Raw genomic sequence first — 12,848 nt, 5'->3', positions numbered from 1 at the left:
CACCTGCCAAGGCTCCTACAGAAACATTGGCCAGGAGCATTGTAGACGGCTCTGAAGATGCTAAAAGACTGTGGAAACTATTCTGTAAGTTGTGTGGTAGGGAAGAAACAAAAAAGTAGCTAAACCAAAAGATTTATTCATCTCTAACATTTACAGCTCAGCAGTAATCCATGAAAGACATTACTGACGTGCAGCGCAACTTCTTTTCAAAAGAGTTAATACCTTGTGGGTTTTTTTTCCCCAAAAGTCTTAAAAAGTGCATCTACATTAAAAATACTAGTGAACTCTAGTTCACAAATTACACATCTATGTCAATTCTCTGTTATTAAAACTTAGTCCTTTATGTGCTCTGCCATCTGAAAAAAAAAAAATTGTTTTTCTTTTTCAGGAATTAAATCCTGAATCAGATTTCTATCAAGTAATGGAATTTTTTTTACAGCCAATGTATGCTGTCCTAAGAATAAAGCTCATAAAGGAAATAAGGTCACGACCTTAAGGAGTCTTACACAAATGCTAGTACTACAAGAGAGATTTATCAGAAGCAGAAAACACAGTATGAACAATTAACATAACTGCTAATAAATATTGCAAGCAAGTGATAGTTACCAATTTAGATCTATAATCCATGAGACAGATGGAGGCTTTGCTGTGAGTATATGAACCAAGAGAGTGGTCACACTGTTGAACCTGCGATGTAGAAGCAAAAGGATTACAATGTTTACGGTAAAGATGGATAACGAGAATATTACGTAAGAGACTAACGGGTAGGCAGGTTAGACTGTGAACACACTGCTGTGTAAAGGTCTGAGCTTCCTTCACTGAAGGTAAAGGGGAAAGCCCTGCAGCGTACAAAGAGAACAGAAACAGCGCTTGAGTTAGTGACAGGTATTAAGGTAACAGCAGATATTTGGAGCCATCAGTTTAAAATTTATTAAAGGGACATTATCTAGACTAATCTAAAACAAAAGTTCCAGATAATTCCTACAAGTAGATGCAAAGCCTCAGATAGGAATCGTTACACCTTTCCTGGAGAAAGGCAACAAAATAAATGGAACCAAGGAGCAGCTGAAACGCATCTGTATACGTTGGTGTTGCGCGCAAAGCCTGGGTCAAAGACTACTGTGCTGCAAAGGAAAACTGCAATAGGACATGGCAATGTCTGCAACCCCCCTTACAGCACATCTCTAAAAAAAAAAACTGCCTTAAAGTAATAGTTATTCCAGATTTAGAGCAGAAAAACATAACAGAATTTAGTCCTCCTTTTCCTGGCTAATATAATCCAAAGGCCAACTTTCTCTCTGGTGCATTTCCTCTCCAGTAAACAAGGGTAAACCACCGTTTGTCATCTTGATTTACATTATCTTGCCTTGTCAAGACTGCCAAAACATGTGGACAAACCCAGACCTTATGTAAATAACAAGCAGCAGCCACCTATTCCAGGTCAGAATTTGGATCAAACAAGGACAAATCCTTTCTCACGATCCACACAATCGACAATCACCTCACTTGGCAACAAGACAGCACCTTGCTCTTGCCCAAAGTATTGCACATTTTGCGGTATCGGTTACGTTTCCTCCTGTTCTCACACCCCTGCCCTCTGCAACAGTTGCTGCCTGTGAGAGCCTCTGGCTCGCACTTCAGTACTGTCCAGAACTTGATTTTGAGGTGTCATCCGAATAACCTAATTGATAGATCTAGAACAAAAATAATTCAACAGTGTAAACAAAAAGAAAAATTAAGTCTGTGTTTATTACGTTAAAAATGTGAGCTCCTCATCTTGACAGCAAAAACTAAAATTGATTTATTAATGAGTCCAGAAGTCTTTGCAAGAAGATGCTTGTAGTTGATTTGGTCTGGAATTCACATGCTACAAATGAGTTCAATATATGCATGATAACTGAAGGATAAAAACAAAGTAGGTGGTATTATTATTATTACCCATTCAGATTTGGGAACTCAGGCTTTAAAAGGTTTTCTAAGAATTTGCTGGATGTGGAACAAAAGTCAAGAACCTGCAGATATCACCCTTTTCCCATCAACTCTTTAACTTCACAAATAGATTTTGTTAGGCAGCAGGCTGGAACTGTTGTTAGAAAGATTTCCTCAAGCCAAATGTCTCTCTGCGTCTGGAGCCATGCCTCTCCCATTTCCTGAATAATGTTCAATATCCTCAAAGTCCATTTTAGAGCCACAACAAAACTCTCAGGAAGGAGGAATTAGTCACTCTAATTTTACAATGGCAAAAAATATAAAGAAATAGAAGTTCCCACATTTTTTACTCTCTTCTATGAGTGTTTTCATTGCAGCTCTTTTATCATCACACAGTTCCATGCCTGTTGGCAAGCATGCTACTCCAGAAGATACAAATATTTAACAGTACAAAGATCTCCCCTTCTAAAGGGGAGCCACTAACTGAGCCCAGCTCAGCTCTCTCCCAAAGGATGCATGGAACAAGAGATTTACGACCTCTTTATGCCCTGAAGGGCGGATGCAGAGATTTCCGCAATTCCCCGAATATTCCATTGAGTTTGGGAACCCCAGGAGCCAGCCAATTTCTGGATCTACAGAACTGTTAGCTGAGGCTGACCCTGAATCCAGCCCTGTCTCCAGAGAACAGCGTGAGCTGAAGAGGTTGATGACTATTACAAAACTCACCATCATTAAACCCCTTGCTTCCTGTTACAAACACTGCAGCGATGGCCAAGATGATGGACTTTAGTCCCCTTCTTACGGGCTCTCCAGCCTGCCTCGATTTTTCCGAGCACAAACTGGCAATAGTGAAACACTTCCAAGTATCTCACTGCTGAATACACTGAAGTAGCAGTGACATAAAAACACTCAGAGCAACACACAAGATGAACCTGTACCAACTCTGCTACAAGACACGTGTAACACCCTGCTGATCCTTTCCCAGCTGGAAGGCAGGGCACAGCTACCTTCTGTGTTGGGATACAGCCCTCCACGGAGAAAGCCGTGACCATGCCCTCCCATGGTGGTGGAGGATAAGGCAAGTTCAGGTACATGATGGAACTCATATTATCTGGAGCTAGAGTCAGGCAATATGCAGATTCGGGTGGACACCCCTCCACCACTGCACAAGAGAGAGTTACAGGTTTTTCTGCGTCATGAGATCTAAAACCTTTCATGTAAAGGTAAAAGCAAGCTGCTGTCCTGACCAAATCAGGTGACTGGAAACTGGTGTTGTCTTGTAGTGACCACCTGTAAACCAGAGCCACGCAGAGACAGGGCCAGCTTAGGATGCCTCTGCAGTGCAGGAGAAGTTTAAATTGCTGCCTTTCATCCTCCTCATCCAAGCAGAAAATCTGTGATGAACAAGTTACTTCGTTTCTCTGTGCTGTGATGTTCTCCATGCTGTGAAGAAAGCCACCTGCTAACTGGGATTAGAATAAGCACCCTCGCAATTCCCATGTTTCAATTAGCTAATACTTCCAAATATTAAGTCTTATTGCTTACATCAAAGATAAAATACTACCACACTGCAGTAAGCTAAGCAGACATTTACAAGAGCTCACTAAGTACTGCAGAACTTTAAGCACAAGATATATTTTTACAGCAAGAAGCATACCTGAAATTACCAGTTCAGGACATTTCTCAATGTTAGCCATAGAACTAGTAACAGAGAACAGACATGAACTTACTGGGGAGGGTTAGGTGGAGATGAGTGCCCTTCCCTGGCACTACGACCAGCCAGCGGGATGCAAGACCCTGAAACGTGACCTGCCCGTTTTGATCTGGGGCTGCATCAGATCATGTGAAAATGAAAGTAGGAAAAACTATCTGAAACACACGCAAGTCTAAACACTTGCTAATGAATACTACATGCATTGCTTTGCTACACCTAGGTGTGGCAAGAACTACTGTTATTAAAACCTACAGCTAGTAAGTCGTCTCAATTTGTTACCCAAAAATCTATCAGATCTGCAAAGAGGGCAGCACAGTTTTGTCAAAATTGCAAAGGAAACTTGATTTAAAGATCGGTTTATTTGCCTCTCTTCTGACTTATACTACAAATTGTCCTGATAAAACAGTCCTGAAGGCAGCGATTGCACCAAGGTCTCAGTACATGCACACACAACCACTTCCAGGATAGCAAGCAGAAATAACAGGAAATAAAAGCTTTTTAGTTATACGTTTACATGTGGCAGCATATGGATTCAATCTTGTACCCACTATAATCCAATACCAGTGCTCCCATGATCTGGGTACAGATTCACACAGATCAAGACTATAGTTCCACTGACATTTTTACCTTGGAAGGGAGAGGGAGGAAAAAAAAAAAACCACTTAAAAGAGGAGGTTTATTTGAACCCAGCGCTAATCCAGGCTACTATGAAGCCCAACAAACTGTTACTAGCACAACTGAGAGTGCAGCACTGGGTCAGGAGCGAGCGATGAGGAACAAAGCAGGTTTGCCACCAAGAAAGTGCACAGCAACATGAATTAAACTTGAGCCACAATCTTATATTGTCTCAAGCCAAGGGAAAATCCAGGTTAAAATTAATCCACCTCCCCCTCTTTTTTTTGGTCAGGTTAGTCTTAATTTAGGTCAGATCAACCTGATGCACTGCACAAACACACTGTGCCGTAAGGACAGGACAGTGTGGAGACAGAACCTTACGAGGCAAAAAGGTGGAAACGCTTGCGCCGGTGTTAGCGATATTGCCTGCGATCCCACAGCACAATGTTGCTGCGAGCATCAGATGACACCACCTTTGCTGGCAAGCACGGAGAAAACATCGGGGGAAAAACAATGCATAGTCTCAGAACACATTGCAAAAAGACTACATGTATTTTGTACAGCATAAACTAGAGAAATTAGAGAGTTTATACTTTTTATGAATTAAATTAGAATGACTGATCTGTTCGGCTTCATGAAACGGGCTCACTGCCTGCTGCTATAAGGCAGCATGAATGTACACGCAGCCTGCACGTCCGATCTTCCACCTGTATGGCGAAACAGCAGGTCTGCGGGTGGGTGTTCTGCAGCAAAGCCGCGCAGTCCGGCAGCACCAGGACTCTCCCCTTCAAAGGGCAGCAGCAACAAAAACGAAATCCTGTGTTTCCCGGCCGTTTCTTTTACTGCTGTACAGTTTTTGGTTTTAAGCGCTGCAACTCCCTGAGCAGAAAACAACTGCCCAGGGTGACAGGAACTGACAAAGGTTACACACCAGCTGGAAAACAGCCGGGAAGGCCCCGGTCTCCAGCCTCCCCCCCGCCTCGCTCAGGATATTTTAAAGATAAAGCAGTATTATATCCCCTCTCATTGCTGATAAATATTTATTTTAGAGATGTAACCGCTGTTACCTTCTCCTCCCGGTCGCTCCCGAAGGTCTGCCTTTCACACCACGCCTCAGGGGCACAAAGCGCCCATCCCGCCAGCCGGTGCCTGCCGGGCACCCACCGGCACCGCAGCCGAGGCCCGCCCCGCGGAGGGCTCCTCCAGGGCCGGGCACCTCCCGCCACCGGCCCTGCCCGCCCGCCGCCGTCCCGCGGAGCCCGGGGACAACCCCGACGCTCGGGACCGAAGAGGGCGGGAAGAGTTTTTGGGGCCCGGCGGGGACGCGAGGCGAGGCGAGGCGAGGCGAGGCGCAGCGCGGTTCCCGCCCCGCAGCGGGAGCCGGAGGGGGGGCGACGCCCCGCCGCCCGTCCCCCCTCGCCGTTACTTTCGACGGGGAAGGCTGCGCCCGACGGCGCGCACCGCCGCAGGAGGAAGCCTTCCCCCGCCGCAGGGCCGCGGCTCTTACCTGAGGCGGAGGAGCGGCAGCGCCGAGCCGAGCCGAGCCGAGCCGAGCCGAGGCGTGCGGGTCCCGCGGCCGCTGCTCGCGTGGCGGGAGCCGCCCCCCCGCCGGCACCTGGGGCGGCCCCGGGGGCGGAGCCGCGGCGGGCCGGGGGTGCGGTGGCCGGTTGGGAACGGCGGGGCGGGAGCCCCGGCGGGGGCTGAGGTGGGCTCCCAGCCGTGCGCGGCGCCGCTCCGCACGGAGCGGGCGGCAGCCGCCGGTGGACGGACGGCAGAAAGGAAGGCAGGCGGCCCGAGCGCTCCGGGGAACCCGTCCAGGTGCTCGCCCTCCGCCCTTGCCCGGTGCTCCTCCGCTCCCGGGGCTGTGAATCACCTCAGGCGTTCCTGGAGCGCCGGTGGCAGGGAACGCCGGCCCAGGTGCGACCCTAACTCGCCTTCTTGGCGCACTCTGGAATTCGCTTTAGTACAACTGTTAACTCTGAAGCCTAGGGATGGTGGCTGTGGCATCGGGAACTACATCTCTGCTGGTGAGAAGATGAAACAAACGAGGCAGCGGCTGTGATCTCTCTAAATGGCTTGTCTGAAGGAGGTCTGATGACGTGGTTACAGCAGACCCTCTTGGCTTTAAAATCCTACAGACCCCAAGTTCAAAATCAGAGACCTGATTGTGGCCTATCCCTTGCTGGGAAACCAAAACAGCTTTCAGAGATGATCCCCTAGAGAAAGTGAACCAAATCATGGGCATTTTAAACGTGTCTCTGACATAACTAATGAGGTGCTTCCCAAACACCCAGCAAAGATGGCAGCGTTTTCCCACTGCTGGGCTTTAAGCGAGTGCCTAAGCACAAAGACAAGGTTCTTGATCGGTGCTGCGATCAAGTGGCTCTTTGTGACAGGAGGCCAGAGAGCCAGAGCAGGAGCCAACTAAAGATACCGGAGTTGCAGAGTTCCTATCTTCTCTCGTTGACTAGATAAGCAGCCTCCAGGGACCACTTCTGAACTCAAGGCTCTAAAATTGGGGAGTGCAGGTGCCTCTGCACCCTGCCGCGTCCGTCAGAGCACCGTTCCCTTCCTGCCCTGTCTCATCGTGGTGTGCCGTTCTGTTTGATGTGCAGCACTTTGGCTCAGCTTGGACACTGCCCAGACAGGACAGAGATTGCTTTGTCTACTTATAAAAGCTTTTTGCACATCTGGTGATCTTCAGTAACCATCGTCGGACTGGCTTGTAGGTCAACCAGCCCTCGGACAAGTTTTAGCTTTGTAACAGTTCAGCCACTTTAAAGGAGTCTGTAAATTGCTTTTATTGCTACATTTTCCCCAGGGTAGTTGACTCGTTAACAGTACTGTGAGAATGTAGAAATCCAAAGAGTGTGGCAGTGCTATATAACTAGTGTATAGGCAAGGTCTGCATTTTAGGAGCAACCACAGGAGAGTTACAGAGAAGCTTCGAGGAACACCTCGCTGCAGATCAGAGATACCATACAGCTTCTCCATTTTATTCAAGTCAGAGCTATCTGCCAGGTGGCCCAGGGGACAATTCTACCCAGCATCAGAGTGATTTTCTACCCTCATCTAGAATGACAATGCTTATTTACCATCAAGACCCCAACTAAAATTACTGTTATATAAGCCAGGCCCTGATTTAAGCCTTAAGCAAGGTACCAGCTTTGTGTAGGCAACTTGAAATAATCGATATCATAACAAAATCCCGGACTCATTACAATAGTTATTTCAAAGACAGCCTAACAGGCTTGACAACTGCAAAAGTCTTTTTAGCTCCTTGCAATCCTCTCGTTGCTCTGGGAAATGTGTTTTCTGCCTGTTCCAAAACCTGACTTCCACTCTACCCAACACAGTGTCTGTGGTGATGGTGGTAATGCTTTTCCCTCTGCCTGCTGACTGATGCTCAATCTAGAAAAGCAGTGTGGGCCAACAGCCCTATAAAGCGCCAACATGGAAGGAAAGTGGTCACAGGCAGATACCTTACACCTTTGAGGCAAAGGGCATGTTATAACTTAGGCTCACTTAGTGATCGCTGCTTAGTGATCGTCTGATTTAACATCCCATGACAAGCACAGAGCCACTGTTCAGCCTAACTGCCAAAGGCATTTTCAGATTTCACGCCATCCCTGAAATGCCAGTGTTTATATCCAGCTGCACTGGAGCATTATAAAAGCCCTTTCTCAGTCAGGGCTAACTGAGGGAAGAAGGGATGCACCCAGGTAATTAGGAGACAGGGGAATTTGTAGTGCTTCTTTCTGTCTATCATTTTGTTTAGCCACGTTTCTATTATTTATGGAGTGAATATTGTTAGCTCTCCTAGTGCACTTCCCTTCCAGGATTTAACGTTGTATGGTCATGAGTTGCTTACACGACTTCCAGTAAGGGAGGTCTGTATTATTTTAGATTTATAGATGGCCAAATGAGGGAACAGGAGAGAACTCCCACAAGCCCACGGAGGTGGAAGGGAAGAGCAGATGTTATGCTTTATCTTATTTTCTGACACGTGAATCTATCTGCCTTTCTCACAGCAGTCACGCAAGCACATTTATCAAGAACAATATGCATACCCTACTACTCTCCCAACGTTTCTAATTCAAGTTACTGCATCCTCACACAGTACAATTGACCTAAGGAAACAATTTTAATCTTTTCAGTTCCCTCTTTGCTAAAAACAGTACTTTATTTATTGCTTTATTTATTACTACAGCAAGAGCAGCACCACAGCAGTTAAATCAAGGATGATGATCTGCTATGTGTGATGCTGTAAATAGTAATATTAATGGCCCTGAGTTTAAAAGATTGATTGTCTAAGCTCATGATAAGCATTGGGCATACATAGACAAAATTGTATTCTAAAGAAGCACAGTTTGCACACAGAGCAGCAGTTTCAGTTCATTACCAGCTGTTGTCCGGGGAAGCTAGATGAAAACATGCCAACCGCAAGGAGAAAACAAAATCCTCCTTATTTGAATAGGTAGCACTCACCCAGGCGCTTCTTCACTTCAGTGTGGAATAAACAGCATGTATGCCCCATGCTGTGTCCCCAAGACGTGTGCGAATTTACCCATGCCATGCTGTGCGTGTGCAAAACGATCCAAAAATGAGTATATACCAACAAACAATCTCTAACCAGCAACCAGTTACCTACAGCCTTAGCCAAATTCAGTCCAGACTGTCCTGCCCCTTCAGCCCTGCCCTGGCTCCTCGGGCAACTCCTGTGGGCCTTCACTCCCTTGTCCTGGCTTGGAGTGGCAGCAACGGGATCATGCCCTTTTGAGATGGGGTAAACTCTGGGAAGTTGTCTCGCCTTCATCCCCCACATCATGGCAGGGACATGGGAAATGGAGGAGGAGACACTGGTGCTGGTCAGAGGAAAGAAGAACATGAGAGCAGCTCAGAAATGCTCGATTGTTTTTACAGCACCCACCCAGTCGGTAATCCCATGCCTGGGACGTACCCTGCCTGTTCCCTGCACCTTGCTTGATGGGCCGCTCTGCCCCATCCTGGGATGAGTGCCAGCACGGGGTGGTGTGTAACAGCCTCTCTTGCTGTTCTGAGTCAGAACTTGGAACGCTGTAAGCACAGGTCAGCCAGTCCCTGCTTCCAGCATAGTTATGAACAGGGAAGCTTGGGGTCTCTTTTTTTTTTTTTTTTTTGGTCCCTAATCGAAGGAACCTACCGCAGATTTAGCCATTACAAAATTGTGCCACGACATTTCTCACAGCCTGGAGAGGATCACTCGAGTCTCGGAACCTGTCCCCACTGCCTGTGACAGGCCACAGGAACTGGCTGGAAGTTGTCAGTGGAGATTCCTCCTCCTCGGGGCATGCTGACGTGGTGGCACTGGGCTGGCGGTGCAACAGTGAATCACCACCTCTGGCAGGAGTGGTGCTCCCGGGACAATGGCAGGCCTGGGAACTGCATGCAGCCACTCCTTACGCTAGACAAACTTTGAAAGGAAAAGCAAACTGAGTTTATTTGATTAAACTGCTTAACAAACCAGCACCTGTTTCTTGGAGGAAGAAAGGGGAAATGAGTTAGTATGCCAAACAGTTTTGAGACAAAGTGACTTCTACCATTTGACAGACCTTCATGATTCCCTCCTGGTTCCCTCCAGGCAGCAAGCTCCCCTGTCCAGTTAGCCCCAAAGACAACTTACACAGCTGTCTGGAAGTGGGGTGCAACCTTTTAGACAAACTTCATCCTTTGGCTTTACTTTCTTTGAGATGAGCATGAACTTGCAGTGAAGTTCCCCTTTTTATCCTGCTCTCTGGATAGAGTTCTGCTTGGTGTAATTCCACCTTTATTGCTTTCTAACTCTGCATCCTCAGGTCTCAATTTTTCATCCACCTATAGCCACGGTTGTGAAGGAATAGCCCTGGAGTGGTTCTCCTGGTTGGGCAAACCCAATCAGGCATAATTCTGGGTCAGCTACAAATAAGTATCACAGCATAATACAAATGCAAATGCATCTCCTCTTGCAAAAAGTTAAGAAAAGTTTCATCACCTCCAAGGATATATGACCATGCATTCATACGGGTTTAATAATAGTTCACTTCAGAGCTAGTCATTGCACAAGCTGTAAGTGCGGACAATGAATGAAGCTCATTAGCAGTTTGATACAGGCTAGATATGATGGCAGACAAACAACCATGGGGACAAAAGTGCATTTGAAGTAGATGATTCCTACACTCAGCATGCCAGGATGACAGACGGGACACTCTGGCCATGCTGGCATTCTTGGTTGTTGTACTTTTGTTCCCTGCTGCTAAGCATGGCAAAGGAAAGGTTTCCTGAGTGTCTAGCTGACGCTTCCTTAAAGCCCGTTCAGCCCCAGGTGCACACCACAACCTCTGCTCCCAGGCAGCCAGATGGCTAGCTGCAATCCCGTCACTCTTTAATTAACTTTGGATTTTTTTTCCTCTGTGGGTTGTTTCTGGGAGAAAGGGAGCTGACAGCATGTTTGTTTACATGAGATTGATTTGGCCTGGCAGTTCCCTGGGACTATACTAAGAATTTTGAAGTGTCTTTGGGTTTTGTTATCACCATAAAAGGAGTAAAAGCTGAGAATCCAAGGGGATTTCTAGGATGCATCTAAAGAAGTTATGTAAGTATGCAGGTTTATTGCAAGTCATATGCAGATGGGCAGCACACAAAACAAAGCTGATGAGGGCAAACTAATCTGAGGCCTTGGTTACTGTGCACTGTTGAGCTGCTGCAATGTATAATTAACTTTAAACACAACTACAACAAATGCTGACCTGTAAGCAGCTCCTTTAAACCCTGTGGAGTTGCTTGCGTGCACAAAGTTACACAACACACATAAAGCAACCGTTGGATGGAAGGTTCAAGATGTATCCCACTGCAGAGAAGAAAATGCTAACCAGCATTTATTACCCGATCTAGATTAAAAAGCAGAAGGGTGTAAAGAATCTGCATTAGGAGTTAGCAACTAAAACGTCCAGGTATAAAACTAACAGGTAGAAATATATTTAAGTAACGGATCAAAAGTAAGTTCATCCTGCAATCCAGAGATGTGAAACAGCTTTTGCACTTGTTAACTAGCTGTCCCTAGCAATCAAGCTGTGGCAGCACGTACGTCATAGTCTACTGAGACCCCAGCTAAAGGCCAAGCAGGGTAGCAAGTACCAAGGTCCATCTTGCTACAGAGGACAAAAGCATGGTCTAGGAAAGAGCAAATTAGAAGGGAAGGTGGGGAAGCAGCACCAGCTCACCAAGTCTGAACATAGAAAGGGTAGAAAGGATCAGAAAGGAAGGAGGCAGCCACATAACAGAGGAAAAAAGACTATGGAGTATTTTTCCTTCAGAAGCAGCAAGTCTGGAAGGCAGAAAGCACTGAAGGAGAGGAGATGCATAAGGGAAGAGGTGAAGGAGAGTCATTTTGAATCAGAATGGTCTTAAATGTAAAGGATGAAGCACACTTCCCGCAGCTGTCATGAAGGGAAATCTCTCTAGACAGAGGACTTTTTAAAATTACTTTGAGGCTGTGTTGCTTCTGACATCAGAGCGTTTTGCAAAGCGAGGCTTTGGGACAAATGACGTACCTCTCAAAGGCTATAATTTCACTGCAGAGACAAGATAAGGGCAGAGCTGCTGCGAAAGCATGCCTGGAAAATTGCAGAGGTGCGCCCTGCTATTTTGCATCAGAGATTGTTTTTTTAATTATTATTTGTTGAATCATATCCCAGATGAAGGAGCAGAGTCCTCCCCCTGGTGGCAAGTAAAAAAAAAAGTATCAATGACTTTTTACAGTCATGTCAATCTAAGGCTATAAATTAAATAAGGAGCATCAGACAGGACCTATTTTTTATTAGGTCAACTGATACAGCTGGGGAAAAAAAGACAGTTTTGCAAAACACAAATCCTTTTTCAGGTCTTACATAGAATTATTTACTTTGAAGGCTGATACAACTTGAGAATAGTTGCCGAGTTAAATTTCATGGTTAATTTATTAGACAATTTGCAAGAGAAGCAGAGGATAAAACCTGTAGAATAACTTTTAGTAGCTGAGCAGGGTAATTGTAATGAGCAATAATCCCATTATTTCTACTGAGTCCTTGTCTTTTAGTGCCCAATTGAGTTTTGGTGTCTAAAATCCCTTAAAGGCAGACTGGTTGGGAAAGTAAAATTCATTACGCTACTGAACAGTAAAAATGGACTCAGTAGACAAGTTAGGTTTATTGTATACAACAATTTTCCCCAACTAATGATGTCCTCAGATAGCTCTTCAAAAATTATCTGTAGAAAATTATCTCTCTGCGCTTGTTAGAGGAACTTATGGCAAGTGCCTTTTGGATAGGATTTTTTCCTTTAGATGACTAGTTTGGTGGACGAGGGGAGAGCAGTAGGCATGGTTTTGACTTTACTAAGGCTTTCAACACTGTCTCAAATAGCATCCTCATAGACAAACTGATGAGGTACAACCTAAATAAATGGGCAGTGAGGTGGACAGAAAACTGGCAGAACCGCTGGGCTGAAAGCAGCTAGTCACTAGTGGAGTACCCCTGGGGTCGATACTTTAACATCTTCATTAACAACCTGCATGAACAGACAGAGTCCACCCTCA

The 12,848-nt window shown here is 45.9% G+C and overlaps 1 protein-coding gene across 5 annotated transcripts in view; it reads right to left on the bottom strand.

The window, feature by feature from the left end:
- The window catches only part of RAB3B (RAB3B, member RAS oncogene family), a 59,659-nt gene extending 53,764 nt beyond the window's left edge, over nt 1-5,895 (bottom strand). For 2 of the 5 annotated variants that reach the window (XR_015699039.1, XM_087733463.1), the window contains exons 1-2: nt 5,766-5,811; nt 607-687 (exon numbers count right to left, since the gene is read on the bottom strand). Coding sequence is in view for 2 of the 5 variants with exons in the window: in XM_087733463.1 (XP_087589589.1) it covers nt 607-627 (21 nt within the window). In the remaining 3 variants the exon portion in view is untranslated. Of the gene's footprint in view, nt 1-606; nt 688-5,325; nt 5,719-5,765 lie in introns of those variants that run through there. The other 3 variants (XM_087733464.1, XM_087733465.1, XM_087733466.1) reach the window with 3 other exon arrangements.
- Between the last annotated feature and the right edge of the window lie 6,953 nt (nt 5,896-12,848).

This window comes from Nipponia nippon, unplaced genomic scaffold (genome assembly GCF_047370975.1).
Source record: "Nipponia nippon isolate SJK-2023a ecotype South Korea unplaced genomic scaffold, ASM4737097v1 scaffold_5, whole genome shotgun sequence".
Taxonomy (NCBI): domain Eukaryota; kingdom Metazoa; phylum Chordata; class Aves; order Pelecaniformes; family Threskiornithidae; genus Nipponia; species Nipponia nippon.
The sequence above is the reverse complement of the archived record's forward strand: the minus strand, read 5'-3'. Positions and strand labels throughout refer to the sequence as shown.